Below are 20571 nucleotides of genomic sequence, written 5' to 3' on the forward strand. Positions count from 1 at the left end.
CCACTATATACATTTTTCAAAACAGAATTGTACACTTCAAATCTGTGCACTTTATTGAATCTAAACTTCACCGCTATACAAGCCAAACAAACAAACAAAAAAGATAAAATGGAAATTTAAAAAAGCTATTCCCAGGGGTCCCATTCGGTCCCGCTGGATCCGCGAGCGCCTCTGGTGGGAAGATCAGGGAGCCGAGAGGAAGCGGACTGCGAGGGGCCGGGGCGGGGAGGCTGTCCCTGTGGGAGCCCTGCCCTCCGTCCGCCAGTTGCAGTTTCGATTCTCCCGCAGCTCTGCCCATCGGCGCTGGGAGCGTGTCGTGGGAACTCTGCCGGCTCGCTGCAGGTGAGGCGGCCCTTCGGGCAGCTGAGCGGCGAACATGACGGCCGAGGACCGGCAGAATCTGCTCGCCTTCCGCGACTGTATCACCAAGATTCTGGACCCCACCTACGTCCTGAGCTACATGGCCCCCTGGTTTAAGGACGGTGAGTGGTCCGCAGGGGCGCCCTCCCCCGACCTCCTTGGGGCAGGAGAACAGTGCTTGACTTGTTTTCCCTTTTTACCCATTCTTTTAATCAACACGGGTAGCCTGCTAGGAACGCCGGCTTTATGGCGAGATCCCCACAGCATTTTAGACTAGAGATTGTCGGGGTTTGAGAGTGACCTTGGGGGCCCGGGTGGGGAAACTGAGTCCCAGCGAGGTGAAACGACTTGCTTAACCGTGCACATGTATTTAGATAGATTCAAAGCTGAATAAACAAGTCGCTGTCCATTTCGTTGATCTCTAGTAATAGTTACGTCTGCTGTGTGTTCAGTTTTGTGCTGACATCAGAGGTTCAGAAATAAGATACAGGCCCTGCCTTAAAATACTTTACAGTCCAAGGTTTTAGGGGTGGGACACAGGTAAGAATAGATATACGCAAATGATTTGAAACACCATCAGAGCTGCAAGGAAGTCCATGCTTATCTGCCATTCACTTCCAAATAACTGGGAACTTGAGAGGAGCAAGACTTGGACTGAGTGGCTTTAGGCTTTAATTCAGGCGTTTCCATCCTGCTTTCGAGACACTGATGATGGATAATGGCCATTTGTTTTTTGTTTTTGTTTTTATCCTCACCCGAGGACATTTTTGCATTTATCTTCAGATAGAGTGGGAGGGAGAGAGAGGAGGGAGAGAGGGAGAAAGAGAGAGAGAAACATCGAAGTGAGAGAGACACATGGACTGGTTGCCACCCACAGGACCCCAACCGAGGCCAGGACAAACTGCAACCCTACATGCCTTTAGCCCCGGAACTGAACCCGGGACTCTATAGTCCGAGGGCAGGCGCTCTAACCGTTGAGTCAAAAACTGGCCAGGTCCATTTTGTACATTTATATTGAAATGCTTTGTGCTGGATGTGAATGCAAACTTTGGAGAAGGGAGGCGGTACCTGGAGGGAATTGCGAGAGTGGATCTGGCGATTCCTTTTCAGACAAGTGCCTAAATATATTTCCTGATAAGGCAGTTTTTGGAAATTGCATTAAAGCAGCCAGGTAACTTCTCTACTGATTGTTCTGCAAAACTGACCACAGGCTGTGGAGTGAGGAGTAAGAGAATACCACCAACAGTCAACCTCTACTTTCTAGTTGTGCTCAGAGTGAAGTCACAACAAAACATCCTAATTATCAGAGTAGCTTCTGCCCCTGAAGACTGTAAGCCTGTGCAAGACATTCTTTTAGAATTCCCTGGAATGGGACTTCCGGTCAAGATGGTGGCATAGGTAAACGCGGTATCGCGTCCTCCCACAACCACATCAAAGTTACAACTAAACTAAAGAACAACCATCATTCAAAACCGCCTGAAATCAAGCTGAATGGAAGTCGTACAACTACGGAACTAAGGAAAAAAAAAACAGCTACATCCAGACCGGTAGGACGGGCGGCGGCGCGAGGGGGGCGGTGGCGGCGGCGCAGCGGCAGCGGAGCGCGCAGCGGCGAGACGGGCTGGTCCCACACCCAAGCGTGGTGGATAAAAATCAGGAGGATCTCGCGGCTGGGAAGGTCCTTCCTGAGGACTGAGGGGTCCCCGTCCCACACCAGGTGCCCGGTTCAGGGTTCCAGTGCCAGGAAGAGAAGTCCCCATAACTTCTGGCTGGAAAAACCAGCGGGAACAGAGGCTCAGGGAAGCTGAAGCGGCTGGAGCCCCAGACAGCTCCCTAAAGGGCCGGTGCACGGACTTATCGGACTGTCTCCCTCTAAGCTTGGAGGGGAGGCAGCTCGAGGGGCACCAGAGACATACAGGGAAGAACTGAGCTGTTTGGCACTGGAGCGAGCGCTGGAGAGGGGGCTTCCTTGGGGACAAACGTGCTGTCAGAGGCCTTTGTTCCTTTGGTGAGCCCTTCTCAGGGGCAGCAGACAGAAGCCATATCTGGGACTCCAGCAACCTGGCTCACACTGGTAGCCACGCCCTGCTGACTCCCTGAGGCCCCGCCCCGCCCCACACAACTTTCAAGCTGTTGTCACTTGCTTAACCATAGGATTGGCCGGTCTTGGATCCTGCTTCAGGTTTTTTCTAAATTCTTTCAAACGAGCAGCACCGGGTCTCAGCGAGCCCCATACCTCTCATTAAGTAATACACAGAAACAAACACAGGGAGGCAGCCAAAATGAGGATACAAAGAAACGGGTCCCAAATGAAAGAACAGAACAAAACCCCAATAAAAGAACTAAGCGAAAGGGAGATCAGCAACCTAACAGATACTGAGTTCAAAATACTGCTTATAAGGATGCTCAATGAACTTAGTGAGAACCTCAGTGAACTTAGGGAGGGCCTCAAGAGCATAAAAAAGTACCAGTTAGAAATCATGGATACACAGTTAGAATTAAAGGAGGCATTAACTGAAATAAAGAATAATTTACACAGCTTCAATAATAGAGTATGTAGATCCAAGGAGCAAACCATCAATTTGGAATATAAGGAAGCAAAAAATCCCCAATCAGAACAGCAAAAAGAAAAAAGAATCCAAAAAAATGAGGATAGAGTAAGGAGCCTCTGGGATAACTTCAAGCGTGCCAACATTCGCATCTTGGGGGTGCCCGAAGGAGAAGAGAGAGAACAAGAAATCGAAAAGCTGTTTGAAACAATAATGGCAGAAAACTTTCCTAACTTGGTGAAGGAAACAGACATACAAGTCCAGGAAGCACAGAGAGTCCCAAACAAGATGAACCCCAAGAGGCACACACCAAGACACATCATCATCAAAATGCAAAAGGTTCAAGACAAAGAGAGAATATTAAAAGCAGCAAGAGAAAGGCAGCTAGTTACCTACAAGGGAGTACCCATTAGGCTGTCAGCTGATTTCTCAAAAGAAACTTTGCAGGCCAGAAGGGAGTGGCAAGAATTATTCAGAGTGATGAAAACCAAGAACCTACAACCAAAATTACTCTATCCTGCAAAGCTGTCATTTAGAATCGATGGACATACAAAAACTTTCCCAGACAAGAAAAAGTTAAAGGAGTTCATCACCACCAAACCGTTATTATATGAAATGATGAAGGGTCTTTTTGAAGAAAAAGATAAAATGTATGAACAAACAAAATGGCAATGAATACATATCTATCAACAATGGAATCTACAAACAAAATGAACAGGAAGAACAGAAACATTCTCATAGATACAGAGAACATTTTGTTGGTTGCCAGTTGGGAAGGAGGTTGGGGGAATGGGTGAAAAAGGTGAAGGGATTAAGAAGCACAAATTCATTGCTAGACTGACAAACCTCAAAGGGAAAGGGGTTGGGGTGGGGGGGGGTGGGAAGAAATAAACCAAAGAACTTATATGCATAACCAATGGACACAGACAATAATGTGGGAAAAGGTGGGAGGGGGGCGGGAGCGGGGAGGAGGGGGTCAATGGGGGAAAAATGTGGAACATCTGTAATACATTTTACATCCAACAATAAAGATTTGGGAAAAAAAAAAAAAAGAATTCCCTGGAATGAGTGAAACACTAACAAACTGTTGTGAATTCCATTCTTTCATCCACTCATGTATTGATTCAGTAAACAAACAGTACATGTGTCAGGCCTTATGCTAGCATTGGAGATAATTTACCCATATTACTGCACACATTATCTAATAGGAAGCATCATGTAAGGACTAAGGAATTAGTGGTGATAGAAATGATCCCTGCCATGCCGGACTGGTGTGGCTCAGTGGATTGAGCATCATCCCATGGACTGAGAGGTCCTGGTTCGATTCCCAGTCCGGGCACATGCCTGGGTTGTGGGCTCGATCCCCCATAGGGAGCATGCAGGAGGCAGCTGATCAATGTTTCTCTCTCACATTCATGTTTCCATCTCTCCCTTCTTTTCTCTCTAAAAAATCTATAAAAACATATTAAAGAGGAAATGGTCCCTGCCCTGATTGAGATTAGAGTGCATATGTGAAGGCAGGTAACTAAACAATAGATAAGTGTGGTAAGTGCTTTGATGGAAAACCATGTTATGCTGTGGGAGCACATAGGTGGGATAGTTTTTAATACATATCTTAGTTTTAATTGATAGTTATAACACAACCACAATAAAAATAACTAAAAGGTAAGTTTAAAAAAGCAAGCTGAAGAACACTATGTATAATATTATCTTCTTTTTGAATGTTAAAGGTACCACAGAGGTTTTATTTCAAGTCCCTCACCAAAGGCAACATTTATCATTTAGTTGGTGTATATCTTTACTGTTCATTTCTTTATACTTTATTGTGTACACATGGATTCATAAACTTTTTTCTTTTCCCCCATCTTTTTCTGTTTTCTATTAGATTGATAATGTTTCTGTATCTCCTATATTTTTCTTGCCTGCTTTGGGAGCTCTGGATTCTATTGTTTAACCTTAATTGTGACAGGTATATTCTATGTCAGGATTCAGTCAGACAGTGGAAATGCTAATGAGTGCTATGGCTGGATGTACACTTTCTGCCTCTTTTTTTTTTTTTTTTCTCTCATTAGAAGGCAGTGGACCCTGGCAGGTAGCTCAGTTGGCTGGAGCGTAGTCCTGATACGCCAAGGTTGTGGGTTCCATGCCTGGTCAGGGCACATATAAGAGTCAACCAATGGCCCTGGCCGGTTTGGCTGAGTGATTTGTGTTGGCCTGCGGACCAAAGAGTCTTGGATTTAATTCTGGTCAAGGGCACATATCTCGGTTGTGATTCAATCCCCGTGCAGGATGCAGCCAACATTGATGTTTCTCTTTCTCTCCCCCCTCCCACTCTATCTGAAGATAAATGGAAAAATATCCTTGGGTGAGGATTAAAGAAAAAAGAATCAACCAATGAATGCATAGATAAGTGGAACAACAAATTGATGTTTCTCTCTCCATCCCTCAGTCTCTCTCTCGAAAAATCAATCAATAATATTTTTTCTTTATTGATTTTTTTTTTGGTACGTGCCCATAGTGGGAACCAAACCTGGGACTCTGGTCTGCAGGCCGATGCTCCAACTGCTGAGCCAAACCGGCCAGGGCTTGATTTTTTTTTTTTTTTTTAGAGAGAGAGGAAGGGAGAGGGAGAGAGAGATAGAAACATTAATGAGAGAGAACATCGATTGGCCGCCTCCTGCATGCCCCCAACTGGGGATCGGGCCCACAACCTGGGCATGTACTCTGACCAGGAATCGAACTGGGACCTCTTAGTGCATGGGTTGATGCTCAAACACTGAGCCCCAGTGGCCGGGCTTAATCAATAAATTTAAAAAAATCAGAAGGCAGTGGGAGCTTATCCATATCCTTATGCTCATACATTCCCATGTACACACACACAAATAACACCAATATGTTTGAATTACATTAGCAGTTTCTTGTATCTCTTTTACTATAATCTTCTCTTCATGTGTTGACATTGGAAAAGGAACACTGAAGACCTGTTTCTTCTGGAGAGCTTGCATGGTCACTGGGGATCTGTAGGGCTTTACTTAGGTTATCCATGATGTTTTAAGGTAGACTGGGCTACAGATTATTTTGCAGTATCCCTTTGGAGTCAAAGGCTACCCTGTATGCTAGAGGGGCACTGGGGGTGCAAAATTCTGAGTATTTATCCATTCCTTCAGTCATATCTTCTGGACACATTCCAGGCACTTGGTTGATGATTAGAATACAAAGATGAAGACACAGATGATTACAATTTGTCCATGGTTATAGTCTAAGAGAGAAGACAGACCCTCAGACAATGACTATATACTGTGCAGTGTCAGTGCTCTAGTCAGAGGCATGTAAAGAGAAAGCTCAGAAAAGAGATCAAGAAAGTCTGCTCTGGGAAGCTGAAGAGGGCACACGTGCTATACACGGATGAGCCTTGAAAACAGTATGCTAAGTGAAAAACCCCAGTCACAAAGCCTACATATTGTATGATACCATTCATCCGAAATGTCCAAAACAGGCAAATCCCTAGAGACTTAAATAGAGTATCAGTTGCTTGAGGCTAAGGGGAGAGTAAATAGGGAGTGCCTGCTAACGAGTCTAAGATTTCTTCGTACCTTAATGAAAATGTACTAAAATTAGATTATGATAGTTTCACAACTCATAAAATCCATGAATTTGCCCGGCCGGGTGGCTCAGGTTGAGCGTCGACCCATGTGCCAAGAAGTCACTGGTTCCATTCCTGGTCAGGGCACGTGCCCAGGTTGTGGGCCTGATCCCCAGTAGGGGGCATGCAGGAGGCAGCCAATCGATGTTCTCTCATTGATGTTTCTCTCTCTCTTCCCCCTTCCTTTCTCTCTCTCTAAAATGAATAAAGAAAAAAAATTTTAAATAAAATAAAAACCATGAATTTTACACTTTATTATTTTTAACTCATCTTTATTATTGAATGTATTACAGATGTCCCCCCCTTTTTTTACCCATTGACCCCCTCCTCCCTATCCCACCCCCCTCCTGCTTTCCCCACACTATTGTCGCTGTCCATTGGTTATGCATATATGCATATAAATTCTTTGGTTTATCTCATCCCGCCCTCCCTCCCCACTTCCCTTTGAGGTTCATCAGTCTAACAACCAATTTGTACTTCTTAATTCCTTCATCTTTTTCACACATCCCCCCAGCCTTCTCCCATCTGGCAAGCAACAAAAAGTTCTCTGTATCCAGGAGTCTGTTTCTGTTCTCCTTGCTCATTTTGTTTGTAGATTCAATTATTGATAAATATGTATTAATTGCCATTTTAGTGTTCATATTTTTGTTCTTCTTCTCCTTCAGGAAGACCCGTCAGCATTTCATATAATACTGGTTTGGTGGTGATGAACTCCTTTAGCTTTTTCTTGTCTGGGAAAATCGATATGTCCATTGATTCTAAATGATAGCTTTGCAGGGGTAGTGTAATCTTGGCTGTAGGTCACTGCTTTTCATCACCTTGAATATCTCTTGCCACTCCTTTCTGGCCTGCAAAGTTTCTTTTGAGAAATCAGCTGACAGTCTATGGGAGCTCCTTTGTAAGTTATAAACTGCTTTTCTCTTGCTGCTTTTAAGATTCTCTCTTTGTATATAATCTTTGGCATTTTGATGATGATGTGTCTTGGTGTAGACCTCTTCGGGTTCATCTTGTTTGGGACTCTCTGTGCTTCCTGGACTTGTATGTCTGTTTCCTTCATCAAGGTAAGGAATTGTTCTGTCATTATTGTTTCAAATAGGTTTTCAATTTCTTGTTCTCTCTCTTCTCCTTCTGGCACTCCTATGATGTGAATGTTGGCATGCTTGAAGTTGTGCCAGAAGCTCCTTACACTATGATAGTTTCACAACTCTTAAAAACCATGAATTTTACACTTTAAAAGGTTAATTTTACTGTTGCCAAGACAGAGAAGGAAGGCATTCCTTTCTTTCATTCAGCATACCTTTGTTGAGTGTCTGTTAGTTTGTTATGTTCTCTTCTAATCTCTGAGAATACAGTAGTTGACCATCCAGACGTCTGGTTTACTCCCTTAGAATTTACATTGACAGCGGTAGAAAAGCGGAAAATACCAAATATTAGATGAAGGCAGCAGTTTAGTTACCACTGCAGACATGGAGTCATTGTACAACCTGCATGTTTTTGGATAGATTTCTGCTACCTCGTCTCACTGTATTTCTTTTTAGCTCCTCTTTTCTGCCATATTGCCTACTGCCTTAGCAAGAGCCTGGAAAAAGGACCATGAAAACATCTCTGTTTATTTCTAAGTCTGCTTGCTGAGTCCACTGTAATTGTTACTAATGGGCCCTATCCTCAGACTCTTAGTCCTGCAGTTAATTCAGACCTTTGAACAAGAGACTATCAAAATGTTGGAGGGAGCCTTAGTTCCTCCATCTAATCTAGTGTCTACCATGACTTCTCCCTTGTGGGAGACTTTTTCAAACATCTTTAAGAAACTTCTTTTGTTTTTAATCATTTTTTTTATTTTTCAACTGTCTAACATGACTTCTTCTGTACATTCTTGGTTATAGGACTTTTCTTCAGCTATACTTCAGGTGATTCTCAGTGACGGCTGTTCTGTAGTTTAGGTGATCACAGTGTTCACCTATTCTGCCATCTTGACTGGGAGCCAAGAAACTCCTTTTCTTTAGGACTGTCCTAGAGTGTGGCTCCTAGACTTCCATATCAAACTAGTAGAATTTTCGGAGAGGATGGGAGGGTGAGTTGGTGAAGAATGGGCAGAGAATTTGCTGCCTTCCTACAGTTCCTTCTATTGCTGTGATTTGTTACAGTTTTCACCTCCACTTGAGAAGGTTTGACAGCCTTGTTTAGGTTTTTCTTCTAATTGTTATTGTCATAATTAGCTAGTTATTAATATTAATAGTAGGAAGAGAGCAAAGGGGAGGCCAGACACTATAAGCATAGTCATCTGGGCAGCTTCACCAGGAAGCTATAATTTCACGCTCCCCAGGGAACCACTGGTCCATTCCCTGCAGATCACTGGGGGAAGGGATCAAACAAAGGAGGAGCTAGGCACAGGTGCAGTGAAGTAGGGTGATGTAGGGGAGGTGCTTGCCTGTCAGTCTAATCTGGGAAAAAGATAATTGGCTGGGGCGGGGGGTTAAGCCACTGCAAGTGCATGAAATCTTAAAGGATTATTTGGTTAAGTTCCTGGTTATAAGACCCAGACAAAGAGTTACTTCTCTCTTGTGCTCTTTGCCTGCTCTTTCACTCTTTTGCTTCATGACCCACACTTGCCCACCATGTGGCCTTAAGCAGCTGCATGGCCCTTGGCCATGTGGACCCCACATGCAATGGGCTGAACCTGGTAACACAAGCTAAGCTAGCTAGATGCTGGACTGGACTGTGCTTTAATATGAAGTGGAGACTCTGGGCAGTGGCCTTAATTCTAGCCTGCTGAAGACAAGATTGGACTTTTTCCATGGCAGGATGGAGGTAAGTGGGACATTGGAAACCCAGGGGTTTAATTCTACAGAAATAAAGATCACTCATTCTCCCATGCAAGTTTCAGGAAATTCCTTTCCTTGAGACATCACAAGTCCACTTCCACTGGTAACATGGGGATGCAGAGGGCACCCCACCGATAACACAATGATTACTGGTTCTACAGTTTGATGAGTCACTCTTGCTTCTGTTTGTAGATGAGGTGCAGTATATTCAGGCTGAGAAAAATAACAAGGGCGTGATGGAGGCTGCCTCACTTTTTCTCAAGCACCTATTGAAGCTCCAGGAGGAAGGCTGGTTCCGTGGCTTTTTGGATGCTCTTACCCATGCAGGTTAGTTTATTCTTTTTAATCACAGATCAGAGTTTATTACCTGACTGTTTCAGAATGCTATTCATTTTGAGATATCCACATATAGTTCATGTCTTTTAATCTGAAGCAATGTAAAGACTATATTCAGGCAGATAATATAACTGTCTACCTGAAACATCCAAAGGCATCTACAGAGTATTGTAACTAATGGGAGAGTTTAGCAAGTGTATTGAATAGAAGATCAATATATAAGGTAGTTGCATTTTCACTCACTGTAAGCAAATAGAAATATCATTTATGATAGTAACAAAAGTTATCATGTGATTGAAGATGGCAGTGGGTAGGACCAGAGGGAGGGTGAGTATGTGAGAGAGTGAGTGAGTGTATGAGAGAGTGTGAGTGGATGTGAAGGTGGACAACCAAACCCGAGCAGTGCAGAGCCGTGGAGCAGAAGGTTCCTGTGCTGTGGACGGAGCAGCTGTCTACCCCGGTAAGCGGCCCTTCAGGGCGCTTCTCCTTGTACCTCGGGGAGGTCCCACCATTTTGGAAGATCCCAGGTCTTCCCTGGGAGGCGGCAGTGGGAGCGGCTAGGGCCCAGCAACCTGAGCCCACCAGCGCACCTGGAACCATCGGACCAGTGGACATTCTGGGTCAACACAGACTGGTGCACAGTAGTGAAGCTCCCAAGGTGCTGGTCCTGGAAGCCAAGGATAGCCAGGAGCCCAGCACCATACCCCACAGTAGCAGCCCCATCAGAGTTGAGATATACCCCCAGCAACAGAAGCTGGGGAGAAGACATCCATCCCTAGGCAACAGAAGCACAGATCAGCAGCTGAGAACCATCCCCCAAATCTACAGCAAAAGCTGAGCAGGAGTTGAGTTCCACGGGGCAGCAGCACTCCCCAGCCACAAGTGGCGGGACCTGGGGTTCCACAGAGGCCTGTGTGGTCCAGTAGCTCACAAGTGCAATGGGAAGTCGGAGCCTGAGAGAGACTGATACGATCCAGCTGCCCGCCTGGGGGGCACCAGAGGGGCGTGTGCGACCCAGCAGGGACTGCGCGATCTAGTTACCCACGGGGCCCGTGGGGTGCTGAAGCACCAGAGAGGCCTGTGCAACACAGCAGCCCATAACATAGGCATAGAGCTGGGTCCCCAAAGGGACTGTGCAATCCAGTTACCTGCAGGACCTGCAGGGTGCAGGGGGCACCAGAAAGGCCTGTGCGACCCAGCTGCGCACAAGATAGGCTTAGAGGATGTGAAAATGGAGGCGGAGTGAATAGAAGTTACACAGACGATCTCCCAAGACCAAATGGGAATTACAACTAAAATAAAGACAAATCCGCCCTGGCCAGTTTGGTTCAGCGGTTGGAGCGTCGACCTGCGGTCCTGAGAGACCCGGGTTCGGTTCCCGCTAAGGGCACGTACCTCGGTTGCAGTTTGTCCCCGGCCCTGGTCGGTTGTGCGGGTGGCAGCCACTCGATGTGTTCCTTTCACATCGATGTTTCTCTCTCTCTCTGTTCCTCTCTCTCCCTCCCACTCTACCTGAACAAAAAATGGAAAAATGTCCTCGCGTGAGGATAAAAAAAATAAAATAAAATAAAATAAAGACAAATCCTCGGAAAAAAGCACAGAAAAACATCAGGACAGGACATTTTCAAGCATCTTCTCAGATCACAATGGCATGAAACTAGAAATCAATTGCAACAAGAACATGCAAAGATATTTGAAAACATGGAGGCTAAATAGCATGTTATTGAACAATGAATGGGTTACCATGGAAATCAAGGAAGACATTAAAACCTTCCTAGAAACCGATGAAAATGAATGCACAACAACACAAAATCTATGGGGTGCAGCGAAAGCAGTTCTGAGAGGGAAGTTCATAGCACTACAGGACTATCTCAAGAAGCAAGAAAAATTTCTGACAGACTATCTAACCTCACAACTTAAAGAACTAGAAAGCAAACAAAAAGAAAACCCCAGAGCAAGTAGAAGTAAGGAAATAGTAAAGATCAGAGCAGAAATAAATGACATGGAGACCAAAAAAGCAATTCAAAGCATCAATGAAACAAAGAGCTGGCTCCTTGAAAAGATAAACAAGATTGATGGACCCTTAGCTAGACTCACCAAGAAACAAAGAGAGAGAACCCAAATACACAAAATCATAAATGAAAGAGGAGAAATTATAACTGACACCACAGAAATACAATGGATTACTAAGAAATATTATGAACAATTATATGGAAACAAATTTGACAATCTAAGCAAAATGGACAAATTTCTAGAAACACATAGTCTCCAAAACTGAACCGGGAAAAGACAGAAAACATGAACAGACCAATAACAACAAAAGAAATTGAAGATGTAATCAAGACTCTTCCAGCAAACAAAAGCCCAGGCCCGGGCAGCTTCACGGGGAATTTTACCGAACATTCAAAGAACTAATACCCATTCTCCTCAAACTATTCAAAAAAAATTCAAGAAGAAGGAAGACTTCCAAACTCGTTTTATGAGGCCAGTATAATTCTAATTCCAAAACCAGAAAAAGACACTACAAAGAAAGAAAACTACAGGCCAATATCCCTGATGAACATAGATGCCAAAAACCAGAACAAAATACTAGCAAATCAAATCCAGCAATACATCAAAAAAATTATTCGCCATGACCAAGTGGGATTCATCCCAGGGATGCAAGACTGGTACAATATTTGCAAATCAATGAATGTGATACACCACATAAACAAAATGAAAGATAACAATCATATGATCATATCAATAGATGCTGAAAAAGCATTTGACAAAATACAGCACCCATTTCTGATAAAAATGCTCAGCAATGTGGGAATAGAGGGATCATATCTCGACATAATAAAGGTCATATATGAAAGACCTACAGCTAACATCATACTCAATGGGCAAAAATTGAAAGCATTTCCCTTAAGAACAGGAACAAGGCAAGGATGCCCACTTTTGCCACTCTTATTTAACATAGTATTGGAAGTCTTAGCCACAGCAGTCAGACAGGAAGGAAAAATAAAAGGGATCCAAATTGGAAAGGAGGAAGTGAAACTGTCATTATTTGCTGATGACATGATACTATACGTAGAAAACCCCAGAGACTCCATCAAAAGTCTACTAAACTTAATAAATGAATTTGGCAAAGTAGCAGGATACAAAATTAACGTCAAGAAATTGATGGCATTCTTATACACCAATGATTAACTCACCAAAAGAGAAACTAAAAAAACAATGCCATTTACCATCGCAGCAAAAAAAATTAAGGTACCTAGGAATAAACTTAACCAAAGAAATAAAGGACCTATTCACAGAAAACTACAGGTCATTGAAAAAAGTAATAGAGAAAGATTTAAAAAAGTGGAAGCACATACTTTGTTCATGGATTGGAAGAGTTAACATCATTAAAATGTACATACTACCCAAAGCAATCTATGGATTCAATGCAATCCCCATCAAAATACCAATGACATACTTCACAGAACTAGAACAAATACTTCAAAAGTTCATATGGAACAAAAAAAGACCTTGAATAGCCACAGCAATCTTGAAAAAGAAGAACAAAGTTGGAGGGATCACATTATCAGATTTCAGGTTATACTACAAAGCCACTGTATTCAAAACAGCCTGGTACTGTCACAAGAACAGGCATATAGACCAGTTCAGAACAGAGAACCCAGAAATGGACCCAAGACAATATGCTTAATTAATATTTGACAAAGGTGTCAAGAGCATACAGTGGAGTAAGGACAGCCTGTTTAATAAATGGTGTTGGGAAAATTGGACAGCTACATGCAAAAAAATGAAACTATATCATCAACTTACACCATACACAAAAATAAACTCAAAATGGATAAAAGACTTAACTGTGACTTATGAATCCATAAAATTCCTAGAAGAAAATGTAGGCAACAAAATTTCAGACATCATACGAAGCAGAATTTTCACTGATACATCACCTAAGGCAACAGAAACAGGAGAAAATGAACACATGGGACTACATCAAACTCAAAAGCTTCTGCACAGCAAAAGAAACAACCACCAAATGGAAAGGGAACCCACTGTATGAGAGAGCATATTTTCCAATGATATATCAGATAAGAGGTTAATTTCCAATATATATAGAGTGCTCATACAACTCAACAAAAGGAAGACCAACAACCCAATTAAAAATGGGCAGAGGAACTAAACAGACACCTCCAAACAGGACATACAAATGGCCAAGAGACATATGAAGAAATGCTCAACATCACTAAGCATCAGAGAGATGCAAATTAAAACAACAATGAGGTATCACCTCACACCTGTCAGAAAGGCCGCCATCACCGAATCATCAAACAACAAATGTTGGCAAGAGTGTGGAGAAAAGGGGACTCTAGTACACTGCTGGTGGGAATGCAGACTGGTGCAGTCACTATGGAAAACATATGATGTTACCTCAAAAAATTAAAAATTGAACTGCCATTTGATCCAGTGATCCCACTTCTAGGAATAAACCCTAAGAAGCCTGAAACACCAATCAGAAAGAATACATGTACCCTCATGTTCGTAGTAGCACTATTTACAGTAGTTAAGATCTGGAAACAGCCCAAATATCCATTGGTAGAAGAATGGATAAAAAAGCTGTGGTACATATGCACAATGGAGTGTTATGCAGCTGTAAGAAAGAAAGATCTCGTATCCTTTGAGATGACATGGAGGGACCTGGAAGGTATTTTCCTAAGCGAAACAAGCCAAACAGAGAAAGACAAGTATCATATGATCTCACTTATTTGTGGAATATAATTAACATAACAGTCTGAGGAATGGGGTAGTCCCAGAGATGTGGAAGTGGGGTACAGACTGACAATCCCCAGAACAGGGGGTGGTGGGGGAGAGACAAACCGCAGAACTTATATGCATGTATGCATGAACAAAGGTCATGGACAACAAAGCTGGGGACAGGGTGGGGAGTGATGGGGAGGGATGAATCAGTGGGGGGAAAAGGAGAAATATCTGTAACAAAAATATATACATAAATTAAAAAACAAACAAACAAACAAAAAAAACTCTAGATGACAGCACAGGTAAAGCTTAGAAATGTAATAGTAATCTTTTTTAAAAGTCAGAGAAGTCCTGGCCAGTTTGGCTCAGCGATTAGAGCTTCGGCCCGTGGATCAGATTCCCGGGTTCAGTTCCTGTTAAGGGCACATGCCTCGATTGTGGTTTGTCCCTGCCCCTGGTTGGGGTCGTGTGGGTGGTGACCACTTGATGTGTCTCTCTCACATCGATGTTTCTCTCTTTCTCTTCCCCCCTCTCTCCCTCCTGCTCTATCTGAAGATAGATGCAAAAATGTCCTTGGGTGAGGATAAAAAAATTAAAAAGTCAGAGAAAATTCCATTTAGTAGAATATAATTATAAAGTTCCAAGCATGCTATACAAAACATATATTGTTTAGAGAATCAAACATATGTCATACAACTATTCAACAAAACCAAGAGAGTGATACATCAAATACAGGATAGGAGTGTATCTGCAGGAAGATAGAAGGGTGGGGGGAAGGAGGCACACATCCACAAACATACTGGAATATTCTAGTTACGTTGTGAATGGGTTTACATGTGTTCATTTTGTTGCTGTGCTGTTTATATCCTAATGAAAAGGTTGTGGGCCTTAAAGTTAGACAAGGCTGGTAATTCTGATAGAGAACCATAGTGTGACACATTCTTGGATTATTACAGTTGGAAATAATGTTTTTTTCACCTCAAATTTCTCATTATACTTAGTTTTCTTTTTTTGGAATAATACAGAAGGTAAGCTCCTGAGGGGCTGGAATTATGATTTATATTTGTTTTTGCCTTTTTTACTACTTTGGACTGACAAAATACTTAACATGATGGTTTGACTCATTGAAAGATAAATCAGGGGTTGTAGGTGAAGTCCATGGATGCCCTTTGGAAGGAAGATTTTATACTAAGATCAAGTGTAAGAAAGGCTTCACATTTATTCTTTTTTTTTTTTTTATCCTCACCCGAGGACATTTTTTCGTTTTTTGTACAGACAGAGTGGGAGGGAGAGAGAGGAAGAGAGAGAGAGGGAAACATCGATGTGAAAGGGACACATTGAGTGGCTGCCACCCGCGCGACCAACCAGGGCCGGGGACAAACTGCAACCAAGGTACATGCCCTTAGCGGGAACCGAACCCGGTCTCTCCGGACCTCAGGTGGACGCTCTGACCGCTGAGCCAAACCGGCCAGGGCACATGTCCTTTTTTTTTTTTTTTGGTACATGCCCCTAGCGGGAACCGAACCCAGGACTCTCTGGTCCACAGGCCAACGCTCCAACTGCTGAGACATTTATTCTTAAGTTCTTTCTCCTAGGAGATGATAAATATTGTTAGAGGACCTAAAATGTTGGGAACCTAAAATGAATATTGAGTTTTCTTTTTGAAAGATCATTAATAACTAAGGTGATTTACAGATATTTTTTAGTTCTCTCACTATATATTCAGACATGATTCCTATGATATTAATAATATCAAAGTATTTTTAATTGGTCTCATAAAAGCCCCTAATTCTCTCTCTTTTTCTTCTTTTTTCAGGTTATTCTGGACTTTATGAAGCCATTGAAAGTTGGGATTTCCAAAAAATTGAAAAGTTGGAGGAGTATAGATTGCTTTTAAGGCGTTTGCAACCAGAATTTAAAACTAGAATTAATCCAAATGATATCCTTCCTGCAATAGCTGACTGTTTAATTAATCAGGAATGTGAAGAAATTAGACAGGTAATTTAATTAAAATAAAATTCTGAACCTGAGGGAAATAATTTGAACGTGGAAAATGTTTTCTTTACTGTTTTAGAACTAAGAAAGATCACTGAAATCTACAAAAGTCTTCAAATCTAAGGTATAATTACCTAGAATAGTACGTTTAATTGTGAACTGAGTGATTTTTATGTCACAAGTTTTTTTCAGGTTTGCCCTATTTTCTTTTAAAAACTTTTTTAACTTTATTTTTTCAACTTTTTTCCTTTATTGATTTAAGTGAGAGAGAAAGGAAGAGGGAGAGAGAGACAGAAACATTGATGAGAGAGAACATCGATTGGCCACCTCCTAATGTCCCCCACTGGGGATTTGGACCACAACCTGGTTATGTGCTTTGACCCGGAATCGAACGGTGACCTCCTGGTGCATGAGTTGATGCTCAACCCCTGAGCCACACCAGCTGGGCAGGTTTGCCCTATTTTCAGTTAAAATTATTTCTATTACTTTGTAAATAATGTTGTATGCAAATTTAAATAAAATCAAACAGTAATAGCAAATAAAAAAGAAAAAAGCCATATAATCTAGTGGTTAAGTGTTCAGACTCTGGACACAAATACATTTTCTTAGAATCCTAGCTCAACCACTTACTAGTGGTATGATCTTAGGCAAGTTACTTAGTTTCTCTAATCCTCTGTTTATTCATGTATAAAATGGAAATAATAATAGTACCTTATTACTATATTTTTATAAAGATTAAATGAGATAATATGTAAATGCTTACATATGCCTGGCACATAATAATAAGTGTTCAATAAATTGTAGTTATGATTAATTATAAAAGTCATGTAAGTCTCACTATCTTGAAAAAAACATTTGTTAATATTTGGTTATATCCTTCCAAATATCTCTTTATGTCAATATAGCCATATTTTGAATAGCTGTTAAATGGATTGTTTTTCTAATATTGCTGATGGTGATTGGATATAAGATCTCGAGGAGGTGAGAATGCTTGGCTTGACATAGTGATATAACATGTAGAGGACAAGGGGGAAGGAAAGGGTATCTTAAAAGACTGTATGGGATGGGACAAAGATGGTCTCGAATAAGACCTACTAAACGATAGTACAAAATGACTTTAAATCACATAGCACTTGCATTGGTATTTCTTTAGTAAAAACTCATAAAAGGAAAACTTTGACATAATTGATCAATCAACTGCACTTGTTTTGCTCAGGTTTGTTCCAACAAGGGGCCTATGGCAGGTGCAGAGAAAATAGTTGATTGCCTTGTCCGATCAGACAAGGAGAACTGGCCCAAAACTTTGAAACTTGCTTTGGAGAGAGAAGAGAGCAACTTCAGTGAACTGTGGATCATAGAGAAAGGTAGGGTTTTCAAAGAAGAGTTCTGAAGGGTGGGAGGGTCTGAAAACATGCACTGCCTTCCTCAGAATTCTGCTTAGGGCTTCCTTCATTCCTACCAGTCAGAGGCTCTTTCCCCTCTAGTACCCATGGCTATGTCTCTAATGAGAGAGCAGCACAAAACTGAATTCTGGAAAGCAAGTGACTACTTGCCTACAGAAGTAGTTTGTTTGTATATAACCTCTAAGTATGGACCAGGACAAACTGTTCTCATCCAGAACTAGCCCATCAGGCCCAAAGGATCTGGGGAAGGCATTGTTTGAGCTCACTGTCTGGGTTTAGATGATCAGAGAAAAAGCTTGAAAATTCTAGAATTAAAAAGATTCAAACTGGACTCACCGCCTTATCACAGTAGACTAATGATAGACATTGCTTGGTTCTCTGCCTGGAAGCCATCTGGAACTGAACCAGAACAGGACTGAAAAAAAGAATCTGTTGTGATTAAGTATCCGAGCCATCATTTGGCTTCCTGAAGCTAACCTCCGAGCATTGTTTTAATGGCTGAGTTTGATAAACCCTCAGAATTTCTGGCCTTAGCTTTTCCTAGGCTTCTTTAGGTCACAGTTTGTTCCAGAAATTGTGTAAATACACATCTGATTTCTTGGGTCAGGCCAGGAATGGAAGACATGAATATCTGCTAACTCAAGCTTCTCTTCTCTAGAGTACATGTGAACCACCTGGGACTCTTGTCCAAATTAGGATTCTGATTCTGTAGAGGTTCAAGAGTCTGCATTTCTAACACCTTCCAGAAAATGCTAGTCAGTGTTCCACACTTTGAATAATAAAGTCCAAAATGACATTGAAATTCAAACTCCAAACTGAGATAGCAAACTCAAAAAGATTCTTTTAATTGTTTTAAAAGGTGACAGTGGTGTTTGTGAGAAATCTCGATGGAAGTTTAAATTTTTAGTATTATGACCTCATTGTAAGGCTTTCTGCCATCGTGACTGGATGTTTTTTTGGTCTCATAAAGGTGTAAAAGAGGAAATGAAGGACTTTGAGGATGAAGAAATGGGAACTTCTGACATACAGATTTTCTACAAGGAAGAACAAGAATGCCAGAATCTCAGTCAGAATGCATGTCCACCTTCAGGTACCCAGCAGTTTTTCCTTTTCCATAATTGTGGTCTTCAAGTATTTTTTGTGGGGACACGTTCTTAGTACCAAAAGTCACAGCCTCATGAAAAAGTATTTAAAGGAATGTAATACAGAAAAGAGAATTTACATTACAATAACTACTTCTTTCCATAATTAGGAGTGCCATTCTCTCCCTTCCATACCAATTGTGAGCTTCTTCCTCTTCCATCTTCTTTTTTTTTTTTTTTGCCTTCTTTGTCACTAAGAAAGTATAGGCGTGTCTACACTGAAAATAAAAATAGTCCTTTCAGAAACTCAGTGTCTATGAAATCCTGCTTTCATAGGCAGGATTAAAAGACCAACCCTGCTTTCTAAAGAAATACTACTACGTAGTTCTGAGAAAATAGCGTGTGAGAGTCTGCAGAATGACAAAGCATGACTGCTCTTCAATAAGAGATTGCTCTGGGAATTCAGTATTGACAGTTTAGTGTTTTTCAAAGATCTTGGAGGGATTTCTTGCTGTTCTGGTCCATGTAGCATTTCCTTTAACCGCTGGGCATCTGTCTTGCTCTGTATTAAGCCATTCATTGATTTGATTTGATTTTAATTTATTTTATTTTATTTCTTGCCATCAGTACTTTGTCATTGAGGGAGAATTCTGTACCTCAAACCAATGGAGAAGCTGGAATGGTTAACAAAACACAAGGATTCTGAACTTTCTTACATGAGGCCCTTCGGGCTGGAGTCAGAATTCCTGACAATAGTTAGCTATTGCCTTGATTCCTCAGAGCAGAAGCTGTTTGGTAATGTTGGTCCTTTTGTGTTTCAGAAGTGTCTCATACTCACAGCCCAATGAAGCCAAGAAATTACCAACTAGAGCTCGCTTTTCCTGCTTTAAAAGGAAAAAATACAATAATATGTGCTCCAACTGGTAAGTTGATTGTCAGTACTTATATGGTTTGTTTCTCTGCTTTCCTTTTTTCCTCTTTACTGAGTACTGGGATGAAATGGGCACGTTTTTGTTTTTTTCTTGTTCCATTTGTCTTTTGAGAAAACCATCCTATTCATTAATATAGTCTCAAGGTATTTTAAAGAACACAGGGGAAAGAAAAATGCCATCTTTTAGCTTACTTTAGGCCCCTACTGTTTGAGTACATATTACCTAGGAAGTAGCTTTATATTTTTTAGTCATGGTATAAATTCTGCTGTTGTTAACCCATCCACATTCCCAATTTCCTAGTTCACCCCGTGGTTTTAGGAGAGACAAAGATAGTTACCCTTCCACAGAAATATTTTACCATGATATTAGTTACATATTTTCTTTTTCTTTATATGTTAAAGGTTGTGGAAAAACCTTTGTTGCACTTCTTATATGTGAAAATCATCTTCAAAAGTTTCCACAAGGACAAAAGGGAAAGGTTGTATTTTTTTCTAATCAACTCCCAGTATATGAACAGCAAAAATCAGTGTTTTTAAAATATTTCGAAAGACATGGGTAAGTGTAACAGTTGTTCCAACTTCTTTTTCTCTAGCTTTATGTAATTGTTGTGCTTTATGCTTTGTTCTGTTTTTGAAAAACCATGATTCAAAAAATGTATAGTAGAGCCCTGGCCGGTTTGGCTCAGCGGTTAGAGCGTCAG

At 41.6% G+C, this 20571-nt stretch overlaps 1 protein-coding gene across 1 annotated transcript in view; it reads left to right on the top strand.

Annotated features, from left to right (window-relative positions):
- Nucleotides 1–282: 282 nt before the first annotated feature.
- Nucleotides 283–20571, top strand: part of DDX58 (DExD/H-box helicase 58) — a 45282-nt gene continuing 24993 nt past the window's right edge. The window contains exons 1-7 of the mRNA XM_036261522.1: nucleotides 283–482; nucleotides 9567–9701; nucleotides 16276–16457; nucleotides 17671–17818; nucleotides 18828–18947; nucleotides 19761–19862; nucleotides 20273–20426. Coding sequence (XP_036117415.1) covers nucleotides 377–482; nucleotides 9567–9701; nucleotides 16276–16457; nucleotides 17671–17818; nucleotides 18828–18947; nucleotides 19761–19862; nucleotides 20273–20426 — 947 coding nt within the window. The 5' untranslated portion in view covers nucleotides 283–376. The remainder of the gene's footprint in view (nucleotides 483–9566; nucleotides 9702–16275; nucleotides 16458–17670; nucleotides 17819–18827; nucleotides 18948–19760; nucleotides 19863–20272; nucleotides 20427–20571) is intronic.

This window comes from Molossus molossus, unplaced genomic scaffold (genome assembly GCF_014108415.1).
Source record: "Molossus molossus isolate mMolMol1 unplaced genomic scaffold, mMolMol1.p scaffold_m16_p_14, whole genome shotgun sequence".
Classification (NCBI taxonomy): Eukaryota; Metazoa; Chordata; class Mammalia; order Chiroptera; family Molossidae; genus Molossus; species Molossus molossus.